Raw genomic sequence first — 20,653 nt, forward strand, 5'->3', positions numbered from 1 at the left:
CATGCACGCACACACAACCCTCCACACCAAAGTCCTTGCACATACTACATAACTTTGCAGGCACGGAGGCATTAGTTTACATAGGTAACCTATACATGCTTGGCACATGCAGCTCTTTCAAAATAACCTCACAGCCCAATTTATAAATATCACCTTTCACAAGAAACAACTGATGACTAACTTTAAGCTGGGAGCCCATGTAAGGAAACTGGCCCGTTTTTAAAAGATGCAGGTTTTTCTAGATGAAAAAAGTGCTAGGTATTTGTACTGTTATCTCTTTTGATATTGTAGGACATGTTGAGATTTTGTATATACTGTATGATGTATCTGATCTTGTATAACTCATGAATAAATATGGAGGTGTTGTTTTTCTTTAAATAGGAAAGGTCTGTGTTACTTTGCCTCTCAATTCTTTTTCCAGCTGGAAAGTGTTATGGTGTTATGCAAAGGCGACGTCCAAATCTGAAACTCTTGTCAAACCAAAGAACATCCTTGATTTGTGTCTGCGAGGCTTCCAGTAATACATGATGACATCAACTTATTTGTGTATGCCAGAGTATAATTTTATCAGTACTGACACTTCTTTATTTGCGTGTCCAAAGAACTCACAGCCTAAATGCAAAAATACACAGCCATAAATATCACAGTGTGAAAAGGTTATACTGTTTATATGCACAAAAATAGAAGATGCCATAGTACTACATGTTAATGGATGAAAATTATATCTATCCCAAAAATTGTCACCCATCACTCAGTGGTAGGTGGCCCTTGATACAGGCGTACAATGGGATATCAAGCTACTTTCCCTACCTGATGGTATTTGGATGGGCAACAGAAGGATGTATATGCCACCTTTTTACTGGTCAAAGTTATGACTGTGAGTGACCACTCTCCTGACTAGAATACTCCTAGAAATATTGATGTATTGTTGGACTCTTGCACTGCAATGTGGGGTTAGTGGCGGTCTGGCGCCCCCTTGTGGTGGATAAACAATTCCGTCACGAGTTGACGGCAATCAACTGTCTGCACTGTCAAAGTAGATGTTTGTGTGTTTTTTTTTTAAAGAAGCTGTATGATAATTAAATATATAACGATATTGTATGAAAATGAAATAAAGTCAACAGGATAGGAGGGGGGGGGGGGGGGTGTAGCCCCAGGTCAGGTTGTGCCATTCTTTTTGTAAAAGACAGTCACAATAAAAATCCAAATGCTTGAGTTGAATGACATTACAACGTTAAGAGAATATACACGGCCTCGGAATAAGAGAAAGACAATTATTCTACAGGACAAAGTAAGGTAATCAAGAAACAGCTTCTATGCACAGAGCACAGGCTTGTCACTAGAGGTCGCTGTTTCCGCAGACTTGGTCTCTGTCTCTGCAGTGCTGCCTACGAGGAGTGCGTTTGATTGTTGCAGGGCTCAATGGCGGATAGAGCGGGATAGTGGCGTTAGCACCGAGGACAATAACATCTCTACTGTCTGGATTCCTGGCTGACTCGGTCCGCCGCTGAGTATCCTGCGGTGAGCCGGTCGAAAGGGAGTCTCTTCTGCATTTAGTACCAAACTGCAGCAGCTACTTGACGCTCTGCTTGCTCTCCTAGCTCCTAGAATCTGTGAGTTCCCATCCCAAGCGACGAAGTTACTCTGTTCATGGTGGCTCCCTAGAGCTAGCTAGCTAGCAAGCAAAACATGGGGGACTCTCTTGAGTTGATAGGGAAGCGTCTGCTTTTGCTCCTCAACGACGGCAGGTCCGCGACCGGAACCGAGCCGGAGCTGGCCGTCTGGGCCCGGGACTGGCTCCGGGGGACTGTGCGGGCAGTCAGCGTCATGGGCCTGGCCGCCCCCGAGGTTAGCGGAGGAGAGGCGACAACAACAACCACAGCAGCTACGGGACTGACGGTCAGTGTTTACATACGAAGGCTGTCGTACCATTGAACTAAACGGCCACTGATGTAATGCCTACGATGTCTGCTAATTATTGACAGTGAATTTCACCTCCTTCTGCTCGTTTTATATCGTTAATGTTGGTGCATTTTTTTTGCCAGGTAACGTTAGCCCCAAAATATATTAGCTAGCTAGAAGTCGCAGGCAGTTACGCGAAGCTAAACTTGAGGCCGGGGATTTTCTGGCCTCGGCTTTGCTTTGTTAGCTTTTTTATCAAATTCACGCGTGACATTCAGCTCCAGCAATATCCATGTTAACGTCTTGCAGGTAATGGCATAGCATATATGCGTTGGAGTTTGTTAAAGGTCCACCATGTTGTCGCTATATAACTTAGCCTATGGTTCACTCCCATGTAACCTGCAGGGAAGGCTAGCATTAGCTTGTCAGTTCCCTTCGTTAGCTAGTTTAGTTCAAGGCCTTACAAGTTCACATAAGGGTGAAACCAGGAATTCTTTTGACTGACTACGGCATCGAGATCATTATGGTATTTTGAAGTCTGATAAAAGGTTTTCCATCAAATAAACACTTAAATGACTGGAACTAATCAGCCTAACGTTACGTTTTGTCCATATTTTCATAAATTTCCTTTGTGACACATTGTTAAACTATGAACGGTTAACTTCGTTTTGGTTTTAAAACCTGGCTATTGGACTCTTTGTTGTGCATCCATGCATACTTGTGCTCACCAGTTTTTCGCCTGTTTGGCGTATTTCGACATGGCAAAGAGGATGCATCACTAAAACTTCTAGCATAAAGACAGCTGCAGTGTTGATTGCGGGATATTGTTTCAGGATCTGTGTTGCAAACACTGAACCTCTCCATGGATCTGTGCTAGTTAAAGTTGAAAAATGCAGTACAATTACCTGTGGCATCGTATCATCTAGTTAATCCAGATTATTTAACACTTTATAGCAAGTCTCCTCAAAACCAGCTCCTGGGAAAGGTTTTCTAGCTGGTACAAAGCAGTGTAGCATATAGACACTAGCTGCCTTTTTTGTTCAGTCTCAGTTCCAGGTTAGGATGCTCTTGAGTTTTGGGCTTCGGGTATAGATGGTATTTTGGTGTATGTATGCTTTTGCTGTATTACATATATGCATAACGAATAGCTGTTTTCTTTCTTCTTCAGCCCTTTTGTTGCTTGTTTCTTCAGTTTCTTCAGCATGTAACTCCCCCCCTCCCTAAAAAATACTCAAATTGAACCTAAGCCTCTTGTCCAATCAGCAGCAAAAGACTCTTAGACGTGTGATGGAATCGGGCGTTATTTTCATTTAGGCTATGTTTTTTTACTTGTGTTTAACTCGTCCATTTTAAGCAATTTTCAACCGTTCTTGTATTTGTTGATAATATATGTGAATGATTAACATTTTCTTTTGGACATAAAATGGAGTGAGTGAGTTCTTTAATGATTGACAGGCAGCTCCTCCTGGGAACTAGCCAAAGGGATCACTGCTGAGCTACAGAAAAGCTGACTGTGTCTATGAGGCAGTCAGATCCTAGTGCTCTGCTGAGTCAAGTGTGCTGTCCCACACTTGCCCTGCCAGCACAGGGCCTAATGTTTCATTTTTTCCCAGCAAGCCAAAAACAACAACAACAACAAAAAAACGACCCCCGAACAAAAAATATTCTTTTGCACCCCTAAGCTGTGATGTAAAGGTTTAGGGAAATATCTTATTTTCAGGCCTACAACATAGATCATTTTATGAGTCTTTCCTGGAACTATAAACCTAAATGATTTGGAGGTCAAAACAGTAGCCATGTAGAAAGTTAATGGTACCAAATCTTCTGATACGAAAATGTCACAATATACATTTTGTGCTGGATCCATACCTTGGACACAGTCTCAGACTTGCACTTATTTTTTTTCTTTTACAATCTAGCATGCTCTTTTAAAATTTTTGGAGAAAGAGTGCTGCATTTGCAGCCTGCCTTTACTTATTTTTTATATCCATACTAATACACTTGGTTCTCTAAACTTTTGTTCAGTGGCTAACCAAGCTACTACACAAGTTAACTAATTTCAGTCATATTTTGTCATACCAATATCTGTTTGAGAGATAAAAAGCAAAACTTGTCAAACAGTAAACACCACAAAACCTATGCATAACAGGTAGAAAAACATAAAGGCAACAGAAGATATATTAAAACCCTCATCACCTTCACCATCATCATTGTAATAATCATGACCCTTTTCTCCACCAACATGATTGCCATCATCACTGTCAACATACATCATCATCATTGTTACCATTGACCCAGACTAAATATGATTGCCTCAATCATAGCCATATTAGCAGAGGAGATCAAAATAAGAGACACCGTCAACTTTGTTGTCCCCACCCTCTGTAACACCATTATGATCCAAGCTATCCTGATAGTGAGAGCAGTACAATGACACTGACTGGAGTAATCCCTGTGGTGACCATGAACGCAGCAACTATCAATGAAGACAGGTGATGGAAGAAAGCCACTGAGGAAGTGGAACTTTGAATTATATCACAAATCAGGAAATACCCCCAGCTTCCAAACCTCACACACCAGAGTGAGGTTTGGAATGTACTTTAGGAGAGGAAAGATCTTAAGTTCGCTTCTCCTGACAATGGATGTTTAGTTTTATGCTTGGCGCATGGAAATAAGCTTTAAACAGCCCATGAGAGACGTACTTTACATTAGGGTGTACATTAGAGTTTTGATATTACCTTCTTTGGTCAAAAATTTCTGTTGCAGCAGTGGGTTTTGCTAGTCCTCATTCTTTGCTGTATTGACATAAACAAATAGGAAATATTATTCAATGAAAGATGAACTGGCTTGCAAGGAATACGCAGATTTATGATAAAAACATTTAATTTCCATTTCATATGAAAAAGAGAACCTACTGCATTCAATAAACAGAAATTACAAATAGGAGACAGTGATGCAAATCCCTGGATTCTTTTGTAAGTGGTTATATAAATACTGTGCACAGAGTTACAATACATTTGTTGATGATTTGGTTTGCAATTTGATCCTGTCTCTGATTTTATGAAAAAGTCAGTTAGCACCTGAGGTTCTAGTCTAACATGCAACTCCTCTCTCTTCCTAGCAATTCTCATGCCTATGTGTTGGTTGTCTCTGTTCCTCCTACTGCAGGTGTTTGTTGAGTTTGAGAATGCTGTGCAGCGGTGGTCTTGGGTGCAGGTGTATGGCGAGGGGGTGAGAGCTGTGTTGGTGGAAGAGTCCATCGTCTGGGCCAACCGGAGTGACGGTACCGGGACTGCAGGAGCCCCAGCATCAGCCACTGCCTGGCCCGCTCTGGTGAGTGTTCAGTTGGACAGTGGATGCTAGCAGGTCGTCCTGGATCATGCTTAAGAACAAGTCATGACTTCTTCAAACAATGTGACTGTTGAAGTGGAGTGCCACACTAAAGTAGTGAGATAGGCACCAGCACGGCTTAATCCTCTTTGGCAGGCATGGTGCTATTCACTAACTTTAGTTTTGAGTGTGCCTGATTGAGTATGCCTTCTCAAGTTTGGACCTTGACCATCACTAACTAAGGTTAAGCAACAAATCCTAACCTCCAGCAGTTTCCAGGAAGTTGGCATAACTTGCCGTACTGCCTCTGATTGGTCCACAAGTTGTAAATGGGGATCAAGTTTAGTTTTGTTAGGGAGGATAAAGAGGAGAAAGACTCCGTCTGTTACTCCCCTGAGCCTGCAACTTTGACTTGAATCCAGCTTCTGTAATTGTAATCAAAGTGCCGGGGGAAGTCTGGATGACTTGGATTACATAGCAAAAAGCCCAGTAATCTGCTCCTTTCGAGAGTTGAATTTAATGTAAGTGTTCTCTATGAGATGATGAGAGCATTATAATTATCAAACTGAAACAAATGGAAATGTAATGTGCCTTTCTACATGGGCAGTGTCACACCATAACATGGTATTCCGTTTCTCCTCAGGCCTTCCGCTCCCTAGTGGACAGAGTGGGATTGGGATCTCTGGTTCCAGTGGAGTTTTTTGGAAACAAGACTTTTGAGTTCCTCCCTGATAACAAATCTGTCCAGAGGTTTGAGGTGTGTAAGCCTGATTGACAAAGCCCATTAATGCTATAGTGGTATTCATCCTTTTCAACATAACTTTCTAGTGCAAAGCTTTACTGCTGTTTTTGTTCCTGTGTTGGTGCTGTCTCATTACCGTAGCACTATTTCATGACTGTGGTTTGTGTGCCTGTGCAGGTGGATAAAGACATAAGACACTCTTTGCTGTTGGAGCAGCCTTCTCTGCAGGCTGCCATTTCCAGCTGGTGCAGTGACTTTGAGCTGCAGGAGATCTTCAGGAAGGGTGAGTCTTGCGCTCCAACTCATTATTGTCCTAATACTGTCCTCCCCCGGGCCATCCCGACAATGCCCTTGCTCTGTTGACCAACCTTTTATTTTGTGGCGGCCATGTCAATATTGTGGCGGTGCGCCACAGATGTGCCTATGTATGGGATGAGCCTATGTATGGGACACACTGTAGAAAATTATTAAAGTGGGACTCCAAATCTACCTGTGTGGCCGCTAATATTCCTTGGCAGCCAGCTCAGTTAAAGCCTGCTTTTCTTGACTCCATTTACCCCCATATACTCTGCAGTGTTTCCCATAATGTTAATTTTTGGGTGGTCCGCTCAAGTAAATTAACAGCCGCTCAAGTAAATTTTTGTTTTAGATTAATTTCAGGCGCTATGATGCACAAAGTTGGTGTTCAGACCTGACTTTTTTTGTCAAAAAAAAAAACAAGGTTTAATGCTGTCAAGTCGTGAAAGCATGTTAATGATTGGCTACACCGACCATAATTCATTGCACCTATGATACAGAGCATGGTGTTGTGAGACACCTGCGCTGTGTCTGAGTAGAGAAACAAAATCTGAAACATAGCCTAAATGATATGCTGAGGAGGTAACTCATTTGTAATTATGTTGTTATTTCTTCACTAAACTAGTGATAATCAGATGAGAGTATAATAGTCAGCAAATGTTGTAGTAGCAAGTTAGCAAATGCTAGCCTCTTTAACTTAAACTAGAGTGAGAGACTTTAGTGCCTGAAAAAAATATATACAGGGCACGCTAAATGAAATAACAATAACCTTGCCCTGCGCAACCGCCAAAGTAACTTTCCAGCCAACGTGGGTGACTGCCCCCCAACACCTCGTTGCCTCATTCCTCTCTTATGCTCCCACTAATCAACCAAGTCTTTTCACCCCGTGCTGCATAGATTTAGTATCATATTCCTTCTACAATATCTCTGATTCACTTCTATCTGCCAGCGTTTACCCCTTACCCCGTTTCTTACTGCCTGTTCTCAGGTTCCTACACTATTCAAGGACGCAGGGTTCGGGTGTACCAGCCAGAGTTTGAGGAGTGCTGGGCGTTAGGACTGGTCTCTCAGCACGACCCTGTCTCACACATCATGGAAATCACCATGGAGAAGGTAAATGACGCTCAAATTTTGCTGTTTTTTCTGTTATGATGTGGACAGATGCCACTTAAAGAGTTGATTTACTTGAAACAGTTTTGTACAGTTTTGTTTTTGTCACCTTTTGTGTCATAGGGAGATGAAAATCAGGTAGTAGATCCTCGCGTGATACATGTAATGCTGACAGAGGAGGAGGTAAGGTGGTCATGAATGTAATTATTTGTAATGTTTGTAATGATTTTAGTTATAGATTGACCTTTTTTCAAACCAACTAATACCATTACTTCCTCTTTTCTTCTCTCAGCTTGGTAAGAATGGGCGACGCAGGAAGGAGAGCGAAACGGCGAAGGGTGATAGTGGGCGTAGGCGTAGGACTGCCTCCGAGGGTGAGGATGACATGAACTTGAAACGTTTCAAAGGCGCAGGAGAGGCGGGAGCTGATGGACAAAACTGTGGCGATTCCAACAAAGCCTCAGTGGAAGGGATGGGGATGTGGGGAGGAGAGGCTGGAGGAGGCGAGAGAGTCAGCAGCACCACCAAAAACGGAAGCTCCTCAGAAGGGGCCTTTCCTCAAGGCAGAGTGGCATCCCCCAACACCAATCCCTCACTCCAAATGGACCAATCAAATGCTCCTCCTCGTTACCCTGCCCACGTCAAGGAAAATGGGCGCTCGCTCTCCACACAGGGGGCAGCGGACTCCACCACCACCGTCACTCACACCCCCACCCCTCCTCCCCTCAAACCGGCCCCCTCTCCCTTCTCCAACACATCTTTCCCCTCACTAGGCCAGATGCCAAGCCTGGTCCCTGGAGCTCCTGCTCCCAAGGCCTCCCCAGCCCCCCAGCCAGACAGAGAGGAGCCCTCCCAGTCAGCCTACCCCAGAACATCTGCTCTTGTGTCCCCGGGGCCTGTCACCATCTCTTCCTCTTCGCATGGCAGTGGCCCCAGTGTGGCCCTTTCTGCCTCTGTGGGTTTCAGCCCTAAAGCCCCCACCTGGGGAAACCAGACTGAGGTAAGACGATCATTATGATCAATGTAGTCAATACCACAACAGGAAATCTTTGTAAGACATTACTGTGTTGTCCTTGTTACTAACATCATTTTACTTTGATTGCAGTGAATGCATACTGACCACCCGACCATGATGCATCTGTTTTTTTTTGCTGTGAAAAAAATGTATTTACTCTGTTTTGTGTCTCAGGGCTCTAAGACTCCATTGGGTTTCCGTGTGCCCCAGGCCATGCCCACTGCTGCTCCAGTATTTGGAGATGTTAGCTCCCAGACCAACGGAGCACCAACCACCACCACAGCTTCCCAGGACACCTCCAGGCCTTTTGGCTTTGGCTTTGGAGGAGCGAAGAATGAGACACAATCCCAGCAAGACCAAAACCTGTTTTTCCAATGCATGACCCAGAGCCCCGGCCCCAACCCGAGTCCAGCTGCTGGTCAGACCCAGTCAAAGGACACCAACTACTTCACTGCAGTGTCAGAGAGCCTGAGTAAGGAGCCCCCAAGCCTTTTCAAGCCTGCAACCTCCACCGAGGGCCTGAAAAAGCCTGTGGGGGCCTCAGCTGGGCTTTTTGGGTCGGCACCAGCCTCAACTCTAGCACCACACAAAGAGCAGCCCAAAGTGCCTGAGACCCATCCAACAGGAAACGGTGTGCTCAACAAGCCTTTTGGAGGAGACAAACCTTCATCCGCCTTCCCAGGCATGAGTGGATCTGGAGGGTTGAGAGGCTCTGGACTGAGTATGGGTGGTCTGGCTGCGTCCTCCGGAGCCCAAGGTGCTGCTAAGAGGAGTGGCAGTAATGGAACTTCTGCAGGGGGCTTAGGGATGCTCTCTGGCTCGAAGACTTCAGACAGCCACCAGAACCTGTTCCTCCAGGCCTCCAAAGAGCCCTCAAACCCCTTCCTGGCATATGGGGACAAAACACCCCACACCTCTTTTGCTGGCCTCTCTGGGACTGAGCCGCAGAACCTGGGCCCTGCCTCGGACAGCAACCCAAATCTGTTTACTATGGCAGAGCCGCCTAAGGGGATCCTGTCTTCCCCTTTCGCAGCCCTCTCAGGAGCTGGTTCCCCCAGCTCTTCCTCATCTCCAGCCCCTGCCTTATCTCAGAGGTCACAGAGTGAAGGGACTAAGCCCAAGGAGGAGCAAGAGGATGGGGAGAGGCCTACATCCACCTCAGGCTTCCCCCTGTTTGGAAACACTGGCCCTGGTGAAACGGACGATGTGCCTGTGTTTACCCTGGAGGAAAGGGGCCAGGCATCCAAGCGTGACTCTGACTCCAGCACCAACAGTGACCTGTCAGACCTGAGTGAGAATGAGGAGGGCCCGGAGAGAGGCCAAGCCCCAGGAGGACCACCAGGCCCTGCCAAGGATGGGGCCATGCTGCAGAAAAATAAAGTCCCAGGGGCTGCCAAGAGCCGTCCACGCAACAAGCCTTTCAAAGGTAAGCCTCGAACACTCTTGACAAGCTCATTATCTTCTGTAATGACATGTACAAGCCGAACAATGGACATAATGCTGTGGTGTGTGTCCTCCAGTGGGCCAGTCAGTGTTAAAAGACCAGACTAAGGTGCGTCGTCTGAAGCAGTCTGGTGAGTCCTTCCTCCAGGACGGCTCCTGCATCAACGTGGCCCCTCACCTGCACAAGTGCCGGGAATGCCGTCTGGAGCGCTACCGTAAATACCGAAATACAGATGAAGACACTGATGACGACGACGACCCCAATGTGTCCTGTCGTTTCTTCCACTTCCGCAGGTGTGTATTTATATGCCAGTGTGCTACTTGGTCTGTGTGTACAACAGTGTCTTACTTTGTGTGTGTATTGTCACCATAGTGGAAAGGCCATATACTTTACCATCATTGAATGCTCATTCTTGTATGAGATTCAGTTAAATTGTAGCAAAATAAAAAAAAAATGCTGACCTGACCTTGTTTTTTTTTGCCCATGGCCAGGCTGGCATTCACCCGTAAAGGTGTGTTGCGCGTGGAGGGCTTCCTCAGTCCCCAGCAGAGCGATTCCATGGCCATGGGGCTATGGCTTCCTGCACCAGCTGTCCAGGAGGGCCTGGACCTGGATACGTCCAAGTACATCCTGGCCAACGTGGGAGACCAGTTCTGCCAGTTGGTCATGTCTGAAAAGGAGGCCATGATGATGGTGGAGCCTCACCGTGAGTATAAAGAACAATTATCTCCCTTAATCCAATGTTGCATTCATTTAGTTGTGGTCTCCCACATTACCCACAGCAAGAAAACAGCAACCAAAAGCAAATTCACCTGTGAGAACTGATCCTGGAATGGGACGAGGAGTTAAATTACCTCCACCCCTACACATCTACAAAAAATCTATAGGAAACACTAACTTGGACTAATTGAAGATTTTCATGCTTTCAGTGTGTCTGATTCATATTTTCTTTTGCCTTTGTTCCATATAGTCTCTCAAAAAAGTCAACCTTGTGCTGTTTTTCATATAATCCTCTCCTTTGGCCTGTCCTTCAGAGAAAGTGGCGTGGAAACGTGCTGTGCGAGGCGTCAGGGAAATGTGTGACGTGTGTGAGACGACCCTGTTCAACATCCACTGGGTGTGTCGCAAGTGTGGCTTTGGAGTGTGTCTGGACTGCTACCGGCTCCGCAGGAACAGGCCTAGGGAGGGTGAGTCTTTGTGGTGACATTTGCGGAATTCTAGAGTTTAGTTTACTTAACAGTATTAGTGTGTGAATGAAACTCCTGTTAACTAGGTTGATACTTGGTGAGTCCTTCAGGTTGTGTGTGCCTTGGATACACATGGGTCAAAATTTGTGTCCTTTCGTTCAGATGTAGATGAGGGTCCAGAGGACGAGGTCTTCTCTTGGTTGAAGTGTGCCAAAGGCCAACCTCACGAGCCGCAGAACCTCATGCCGACACAGATTATACCGGGGGCAGGTAACATGCACACATGCACACACCTCAGACGTAGATAAAGACAGGATTTGAGATGATAATTCCCAGTACAGAATCCTTAATTCTGAGTTGCGATGAATGATTTTATCTCCGCTCTTCTTTAGCTCTCTACAACATAGGCGACATGGTGCACTCGGCGAGAGGCAAGTGGGGTATTAAGGCCAATTGCCCCTGTACCAGTCGAAACACCAAGCCTCTAGTGCGCCCTAGTGCCCCCAATGGGATTTCACAGGTACTGTTATGCCACACCATCTTTTATGTAGACCCGGCATTTTTTGCATTGTGAAATGTGTTAAACTGGTGGGCTCTAATGTCTGGTTGTGCTTGTCTCAGCAGTCCACAGCAAGCAGTGGTAGTGGCCTCGGAGCTGCAGCCTCCGGCATTGGCACCACTCCCAAACCAGAGGGGGAAACATCAGCGATCAAAACAGAACCTACACAAACAGCAACATCATCAGAAAGTGGTGGTGGTGAGCCTGTGGAGAGTACCAGTAACTCCACCAGTGGTACAAGTGCCCCCAGTAACCTCACTCAGACCTCTGCCAAGGAGTCGCGCTCCTCAGGAGAGGGCAACAGCTCAGCCCTGCACTGGCTGGCAGACTTGGCCACACAGAAAGCCAAGGATGACACGAAAGGTAATTTTGAAAGAAGAAACTATCTGTGTCATCTCAATTGGCAATAAAAGTCGAGATCGGTATTGAATTTGTAGTTACCGTCTCCGTCTTCTCCTTCCAGAATCTGGTTCGCTCCGCTCTATGATGAGTCGGGACAGTCGGCCACCCTTCGGCCTGGACTCGCTCAGTGCCCTGTCAAAGCCTTCTGCTTCCAGCCCTAAGCTATTCAACAGCCTGCTACTAGGCTCCAGCATGGCCCAGCCCAAACCTGAGGGTTCCAGTCTCCGGGACCTGCTGAACTCCGGCCCTGGCAGACTCCCTCAGGGCCCCGGAGAGAGTGGGGTGCCCTTCCCTTCTGTCTTTACCTCAGCAGGCGTACGTTTACCTAAAAACATCTTGTCATTCCATACATGATTATCATAAGGGGCTCAAGTGTACACATCTTTAGTAAAATTTGGACGTGGTGTCCCAGAGTACATTGTTCTGTAACCCAAAAGTCCTTTTTTTGTCTGTCAGGGTGACAAGCTGAAGGGCAGCCTCCCGAACTTCCTAGATCACATCATCGCCTCAGTGGTGGAGACCAAGAAGGCAGAGGGCCGTCGCACTGGGGGCTCTGAGGGTGGCGAGCTTGGTGTGTTGGGTGGCCGCAGGGACGGAGTAATGGGTCTCAGTGTTCTGGACCCACATACCTCCCACTCTTGGCTCTGTGACGGACGACTCCTTTGCCTACAGGATCCCGGCAACAGCAACAACTGGAAGATCTTCAGAGAGTGCTGGAAGCAGGGACAAGTAAGAGAACCACATTGGGTATAACTTCAGGGGCATCTGCGACATGTTGGAATGTGACAGAACAACAAAGACGGCTGTTGGCAGTCATAATTTACTGCACTGAATTCTGTTGCTCTTTCATCTCTCTAATCTCGTCTCCATTGTGTCTAGCCTGTGTTGGTGTCAGGGATACATAAACGTCTGAAAGGTAACTTGTGGCGACCTGAGGCCTTCAGTGAGGAGTTTGGAGACCAGGATGTAGACCTGGTCAACTGTAGAAACTGTGCCATCATCTCTGACGTGAAGGTGCGAGAATTCTGGGACGGCTTCCAGGTCATCTCCAGTGAGTAACCAAACTATTTGTGTTTGATTCCGCTTATTTGTATTTTGGTTTGTTCTCATGCCTCTGCATTCATTTGTGTAGCTGTTTCTTTCCCATGCTGCTCAAATGGTGGCTGATGTGTGTGTTTACCTGTGAGTGCAGAGCGACTGCAGGATAATGATGGCCAGCCCATGGTGTTGAAACTAAAGGATTGGCCTCCAGGAGAAGACTTCAGGGATATGATGCCCACACGGTGAGGCACCCCAGAGGCTTGTTACTTCTGGTGTCACTGACACACTTGCTTACCAACCCAGCCACCCGCCTTATCCCACCCAACCCCACCCCACCGGCTCTCCATTTCATCTTTAGTTTGAGTCCCTGAAAGAATCTGTGAGAAGAGTATTCAGCCATCACACAACCTCTCATGTGTTTTGTGTCCCAGGTTTGACGATCTGATGGACAACCTTCCCCTGCCCGAGTACACAAAGAGAGATGGCCGCCTAAACCTGGCTGCCCGTCTGCCCAACTTTTTTGTGCGTCCTGACCTGGGGCCTAAGATGTACAACGCCTATGGTGAGAAAGAATGACTGAGACCAAATGTAGAAATCTTTCATCTTCATTCACTCACCTCAGTTCTACTAGATGTCTCTCTGTCTCTGGTATTCCTCCTGTTGTCCTCATTTCTCTCTCTTTTTGTCTTCTATTTCCCCTCCCTCATCCCCTTTCCTTCCCTCAGGCCTGATCTCAACTGAGGACAGGAAGGTGGGCACCACTAACCTCCATCTGGATGTGTCTGACGCCGTCAACGTCATGGTCTATGTAGGCATCCCTCAGGGAGAGGGAGACCACGAGCAGGGTGAGTGGACTCACACACACACACCTCATTTATTGCAAGGCTTTTTTAGCCATTACACTGTTTATTGCCACCGATGGCTGAGCCACTACATCTCATCAAAAGCACTGCCTTCCTCCCAGCACATGCAGTCATTTTATTGTGTATGAATTTTTTTTTTTATTAATTGAAATATATCACAATTATTTGAGTTGTCTTGACATTTTCTATACTAGGGATGGGCATTTTAAGTAATTTCAATATTCGAGTACTCGCATTAAATTATTGTAGAGTACTCGAGTACTCGCAAAAAAACCAACTAACATAAGAATATGGTCCGAAATTAACACCCAAGCGAAAATGCGGGTAGGGGTACGTGTCCGACTGGAAACACACAAGCGGAACCAAAGTTTGGCTAACGCTAAACAGTTAATTTCATAGGCTATAGGCCTGTAAGAATATCTATTACTATCTAATGCTTTCATATTTATGTAAATTGGCCAACAACGGAAAACAAGTGCAATTTGAAATTCATTTATTGAACAACCAGGCTTCAATTTCGCCTATTAAACCATAAATTCAGAATTCTAGACACGGCTATCGGGAAACGTGAGCCGTGAATACATGTTCAAGTTAAAACAATATTAATATCTTCTCTGCCCTGGTGGCATCACAACGGCGTGTGCTAACACTGCTAGCAAATGAGGTGATGCGAGACTGCCTGTTATCTGTCTCCGCTGTTTTCTCATTGTGCTTAATGCGCAAATGGTTAATCATCGAACTAGTTCTATGATACGCAAGTTTAACGTTACATAGCTTGCACTGCACATTCATTTCGGCTATTTTGTCGAAATACTTCCAAACATCACTCTTATGCCTGGTCGCCATTCTGCCTGTAAGTTACAGGCAGAATGGCGACCAGGCATGTTACAGGCTGTAACGTTAGATCCTGTAACGATGCGTGTGCAGATCTTGCTAGCAGTCCCATCCAAAAAATGTAAACTATATAGAACAGGGTCAATTTACGTTTCTATTTATTAAATACATCTATGTTTTTTTTACAAAGCAAAAAAAAAAAATGCGAGTACTCTATACGTTGAACCGTTGAACGAATACTGACGTTCAAATCGAGTACTCAAGTACTCATGCCCATCCCTATTCTATACCACATCAAAAACATCTTCTATAGAATAAAATAAACTCCTTTGTAACAGAGGATGTTAATCTTAGCTTCTTGTTTTAACTGATCACTCCTGAACGCTCCTTTAGAATATTCTCACAGCTTTGTCCCAAACTTCTAGCTTTTACTGTCTTAGCTACTCCTGGTGTCATTGGCTTGGACAGGACCCTGAAAAGACCCTTCAGTGGGTCTCACTCGTTTTGATTGTGGCTAAATTTCTCATTCACAGAGGCAGATATCGCTGGACGCAAAGGTCTGTAGACTTCCAATTGTATCACCCCAGTAGCATGCCCTTCTTCTTGACTAACTCCCTTTCTTCACTCCTCCACCCCATCCCTCTGTTATTATCTGTGCAGTAGGGGCCAGAGCACTGTTATTCATCTGTTTAAAGTTCTGCTGTGGCATGTTTGGGACCCTGTTCTACATTTCTATAAACGCAACCTTTATTAACGGTTATTGTCGAAATCTCTATTAATACCCTTTGGAAACCCAAACTTTCCTCCTGTGTAGATGTCAGGGTTAGGTTAAAATGTGTATTTTTGCAATTCAGTCAATGCAGTAACCTATGAAAAAAAAAAACTGAAATGGAATTCCAATTTATTCCTTGACAGAACTGAACAAGATTTCATTTGACCCCTGCCCTGGGAGTTTTTTTCAGTTCAGTTATTTTATTTCTGTTGCCTTGGGGCAAGTGGTGCTCTGGTCCTTACTTTGTGGGAGATAAGCTATGAATGAAGGGCATCTAGTATTGGCATCCCTGTTCCCTTGCAGGCTCCCTCTCACTCGTCGCAGGCTGCAGGAACAGTAGCCATACTTTCCCCATTCAGTGGTCTCTCTTCTACTGAGGAGAATATAGGGGGACTTTACACAAACACATGCAACAATTTAGCCCAGCAACTTGGACTTATGGCTCTTTAGGGATCATTTGTGTGAGTGACCGGATTATTAATAATGTATGGCAGTATGCACACAGAGGCTGTTACCTTCAGATACCTCATTGGGCACCTAGTTAAATGCATACACATGGTTAGGTACTGTTGAGAAACACTGGGACTAAACAGCTTTGAGCTGGTGGAAGCCATAGGTTCAAACTGACCCACCACAGCAAACGCATCATACACAGATGTGTCTGTTCCCGCGTAGCGTCTTTATGAATCAATACTAAAATCAGAGGTGGGTGTAGTTTCGAGCAGTAGTGTTGACCTCTGTATGTGAACGTTGTGACAGTAGATGTGATTGTGTAGTCTGTAACTTGTCCTTTTCTTTATACCATTCCTCTCAAACAGTATGATGGTCTATGGATTACACTGTGTGAGATGGGAAATACAGTTTTAACATGGCAGCCCAAAATGACTCGATTGACCAGGATTGAGTCATGTTACAGGGTGTCAGAGTTGTCAAAATAGGAGTCAGCAGAGACACTCTAGTTTTCTCATAATGTCAAAACGTCAATGACCATAGCTCGAATGCTAATTTAGTAGACCAGAATTCAAGCAGCACATTAAGAAGATTCATCACTGTTGAATGCCGTCATGAGTGAGAGACTCTGCTGGTGACCCTTCGATGCTATGTGTGTGTACGTGTGTGTTTGGTCCTGCAGAGGTCATAACCACCATTGAGGAGGGTGATGTGGATGAAATGACGAAGCGGAGGGTGTACGAGGCAAAGGAGAAGCCTGGAGCACTTTGGCACATCTATGCCGCCAAGGATGCTGAGAAGATCAGAGAACTGCTCCGCAAGGTCAGCAGCCAGTATATTTGTCTCACATGACATTTGATCTCTTGAGCTGTAATATAATTGGCTGTCCTTGGGTGACATATTTCAGTCTCATCCTCTCAAGGTCTCTTACAAGGACACTGATGTATTAACAGTGATTTAGTAAATAAAAAGGTGTGCAGCCTGTGACCTCCAGTCGATCATTATAACACAAACAACCACCAACATAAAAAAAAATCATTAATTTATTTAATTAATTGAATCCCCCATTTTAAGGATAATTGCAGCTTGATTTGAGTTTTTGCTCGTTTTTTTTTACATTTTCCATCCCTTGTTAAGTTTTGGATGATACCAAAGTTTATATTTTGTGTAAATATTTTGTGTTTTATTTCTTCATCCATGTTTGAATGAAATTGTTTTTCATAGTAAAAAACATTTTCAAAATTATATTGTCAACGGTTATTATTATTATTATTATTATTGTTATTATTATTACTATCATTACTATTTTTATTGAGACACCTTTGAAAAATCACATATACTGACCATTTCCTAATCATTTTGGATTTTTTTTGCCTGGGACCAAAGCAACCTATGCCACCACGCCTACAAGCAATCCCCACAGTAAACACTAGAAGTGTCTGTCTTACTACTACTTACTTATTCGCTTTCTGCTTCCCTGATTTCCGCGTTTTCCTCACTAAGATAAAACTTTCAACCAATAGCTAACGTTCTCTGCGGTTACTTTAGGACCTGCCTTCTGTCAATCACATCTCAGTCAAGCCAACAGAAAACCAAACCAAGATGCTTCCGCCAGCTATAGTCCGCACAATTGAACTGAAAATAAAGCTTGATTTCACACAGTTCTGGCTCAAAATTGGCACCTTCTTCTTTACCTGCAGTACCACATAATATTTAGACAGCGTTAATTTCAAAGTAATTACAACTACTAAGTTGAGGGAAAAATAGCAAATATCTCAAAATGTGATGAAAGTACTGGAAAACGACCTATACTGATATAACAGTAAGGGAATACAGGAAATGAGCAAAAACTCCAATCACTTTGGAATAATTTAAAAGACCGAATCTCCATACAGGCTGATTTGCATCAGTTTGATGCTACTTACATGCTACGAATTTGTCAGCCTAAAACGGCACCTGGGTAAACTGAGTCTAGGTAGGTTTACCCTCCACTACATCCTTGTGTATTATACTAAGAAAGTAAGTTGGCCAACAACGACCCAAGATCATTGTGTGGTTCAAATTAATGAAAGGCACCATGCCGTGGTTTGTCCTCATCTGTGTCAGGTGGGAGAGGAGCAGGGTCAGGAGAACCCTCCAGACCACGACCCCATCCACGACCAGAGCTGGTACCTGGACCAGGTGCTCCGCCGCAGGCTCTATGAAGAATACGGCGTCCAGGGCTGGGCCATTGTGCAGTTCTTAGGAGACGCTGTCTTTATCCCTGCTGGGGCGCCACACCAGGTCAGACATGTTGTGGTATTTTAAGAGAACATAACCTGACACTTCTTTCCTTTGCTTTCCTTTTGCAGAAATACCCGTAGATTCAAGAGTCATTGTCCATGTCTGTCAATCATTCTTTCATTTACCTTTTTGTCTTTCATGTTCCTTTCCCCCTTTTCCCACAGGTCCACAACCTGTACAGCTGTATCAAGGTGGCGGAGGACTTTGTATCCCCAGAGCATGTGAAGCACTGTTTCAGACTGACCCAGGAGTTCAGACACCTGTCCACCACTCACTCCAACCACGAGGACAAGCTACAGGTCGGTTTGCCCTGGGGGACTCTGTGCTTTTCCCTGAACATCTGCCTAACATGTTATTGTATTCAGCTTGTCGGAGATAATAGCCTTTGTTTAGTGTTGATCCTGAGCAGTGTGCCACAGCTGATGTAACGCTGTGTTCATGTGCCGCTGGTTTGATGGACACCGGAAGTCATTCATTGCAATTGGGATTGTTAATTGTCTCTAAAAATGTATTTGACTATGAAATATGAAATATATTTGACTGAAATAAGTGAAATTCAACTGAAATTCAAATATTAATAACATTTATATAATATTGACTCATGAAACCAGGACGCAGATACCTGGAGTTGATTCGCAGAGGCACAGAGGCTTTCTTTTATTCAGTCCAAATATCTTCCAAACATCGCTTGGAGGAGTAGTAATCTCCTCGTTCAGCTGGGTGTATTCTGCCATGATGCCGCTAGCAAGCATGTGTGTGCTAACAACAAACTAGCAGGCTAGTAGAAGAGCAACGCTAGGTCAAGAGAGAATGAGTCTGTGGAGCCAAGGCATGAGGAGCCATCAAATGTTATGATTTTTTGACATTTGGCTGAAATTCAAATATGGGGTTAGAGTTGGGGTTTGGAATAAAGGTTGTTCTGTCAACCTTGATTCCAACAGGGAGCCGAAGTCGACGTCATCCCTGTGCGGCTGTGGTTGACTCCTGTCTATTCAGTACATTGCAGATTACTTGATATGAGCAAATAACGAACTGTATGTTTCCCATTCTGTTGTTCCATGTCTGTCTTTGTTCTAATGGATGTTTCCCACTGTTTTCCCCAGGTGAAGAACATCATCTATCATGCAGTGAAGGACGCGGTTGGGACACTGAGGGCCCACGAACCTAAACTAGCACGCCCTTAGTCCCCCTCGCTTACCACTGTCCCAAGGCAACCAGCCTCTGAAGACCACTCCTCTACGCACACACACATTATACATTACTTACCTACATACACACAAACAAGCTGCAGTGATAGAGTGTAGGGTTTTTGCGGGGCAGTGAAGGTCTGGGTTTGGGGAAAGAGAACATTTGAGGTGGGGTGGGATTAGATGGGGAGGGGCTAGTCAGCGCTTTGATGAAGGAAGCTCTTCATCGCTGTTACACAGTACGCTCAAACACGTCTAGTTGTTTTCCAATTCTTTTTTGATTAACTCTGTATTTAAGGTCAGTGTGTTTGTTCTGTTGTTTTCATTGTATATGTAAGACATGAGACTAAGGGAGGTAAAAGCTGACGTGCCTTTGGAGCAAAGAGGTTCAGCTACAGTGTAAGCGTCTGACAAAATGTGAGTACTGGGCTAACTTTCCTCTTTTGATGACGTCAATATTATTTTTCTTCAATAGGAGAGAGGTTAACCTGTTTTTGTAGGTTTTTTTTGTTGTTGGAGTTTTTAACAGCTGATTCCTTCTGCCCTCCGTGGCTGAAATGAATTTGCGAAGCAGCCAGCGAAGGGAAGCAGACCAAAGTTTTGTATTTTTAGTTTTCTTATTTTCACTTTTAGAGTAAGAACTTCAAAAGTGTGTTCTCTTCTTTTTATACACCAGAAGGTAACAAAGATGGTTGGTGCGATCGAATGCTTCAGAGAGGACTGGTTTTGACAATTGTTTTTCATTGGTTTGGTCACCTCTCTCTGTCCCATGGTCTGAATGAACTGCAGACTTCCAACAACAACATTGTTCAAGAATCACAATTACAGCTGAACAGAACTACTGGCCGTTAACGTTGTATCAATATATATATTGATCTTAGCAGTCTGTTTGATTTTTCAAAATAAAGTTTACAAAAACTACTGTTTGCTTAATGTTTATTTCACCTACAAAAGACCTATCCGTGTACCACTGAGAACTATACAGGACTCAGTTAGCTGATGTATGCTTCAAGGGCCATCAAATCAAGATGGTACTGATGTTTACTGTGTGGCTTTAAATCACACCTTGTGTTTTACAGTCCATGTCTGTCCTGTCTGACCTAGCTTTCACGTATCACCAGCTTGTGTCTGAATTAGTAAGTAGATCACAGAAATGGGGCAGTGAAACTGGATGCTGCATAGCTGAGGAAGCAAGTATGAATTCAGTTAGATAAAAGGAGTAAAGCAACAAAGTA

The 20,653-nt window shown here is 44.6% G+C and overlaps 1 protein-coding gene across 2 annotated transcripts; it reads left to right on the plus strand.

The window, feature by feature from the left end:
* Positions 1-1,420: 1,420 nt before the first annotated feature.
* kdm3b (lysine (K)-specific demethylase 3B) lies at positions 1,421-20,339 on the plus strand. 2 transcript variants are annotated; one of them, XM_071909722.2, is made up of 25 exons: positions 1,421-1,899; positions 5,071-5,235; positions 5,876-5,989; positions 6,152-6,257; positions 7,260-7,384; positions 7,505-7,564; positions 7,674-8,381; positions 8,571-9,822; positions 9,917-10,133; positions 10,332-10,546; positions 10,875-11,027; positions 11,190-11,297; positions 11,420-11,547; positions 11,649-11,949; positions 12,050-12,303; positions 12,445-12,717; positions 12,868-13,039; positions 13,181-13,271; positions 13,461-13,591; positions 13,755-13,874; positions 15,260-15,283; positions 16,631-16,770; positions 18,055-18,231; positions 18,396-18,530; positions 19,335-20,339. In XM_071909722.2, exons 1-25 carry the CDS (start codon positions 1,690-1,692, stop codon positions 19,413-19,415), a joined length of 5,460 nt encoding a protein of 1,819 aa, XP_071765823.1. In that variant the 5' UTR covers positions 1,421-1,689; the 3' UTR covers positions 19,416-20,339. The 2 variants fall into 2 exon arrangements, with proteins under 2 accessions (XP_071765823.1, XP_071765824.1); XM_071909723.2 differs by having other exon boundaries at positions 11,652-11,949.
* The last annotated feature ends 314 nt before the right edge of the window (positions 20,340-20,653 follow it).

The sequence above is a fragment of the Centroberyx gerrardi genome, chromosome 16 (genome assembly GCF_048128805.1).
Source record: "Centroberyx gerrardi isolate f3 chromosome 16, fCenGer3.hap1.cur.20231027, whole genome shotgun sequence".
NCBI lineage: Eukaryota > Metazoa > Chordata > Actinopteri > Beryciformes > Berycidae > Centroberyx > Centroberyx gerrardi.

Excerpts from the sequence above, each read along its gene's own strand:
- kdm3b (XM_071909722.2), top strand. The coding sequence starts at position 1,690 with ATGGGGGACTCTCTTGAGTTGATAGGGAAGCGTCTGCTTTTGCTCCTC. Across the intron at positions 7,565-7,673 it reads TAATGCTGACAGAGGAGGAG|CTTGGTAAGAATGGGCGACG; the intron begins GTAAGGTGGTCA and ends TTCTTCTCTCAG. Across the intron at positions 15,284-16,630 it reads AGATATCGCTGGACGCAAAG|AGGTCATAACCACCATTGAG; the intron begins GTCTGTAGACTT and ends TTGGTCCTGCAG.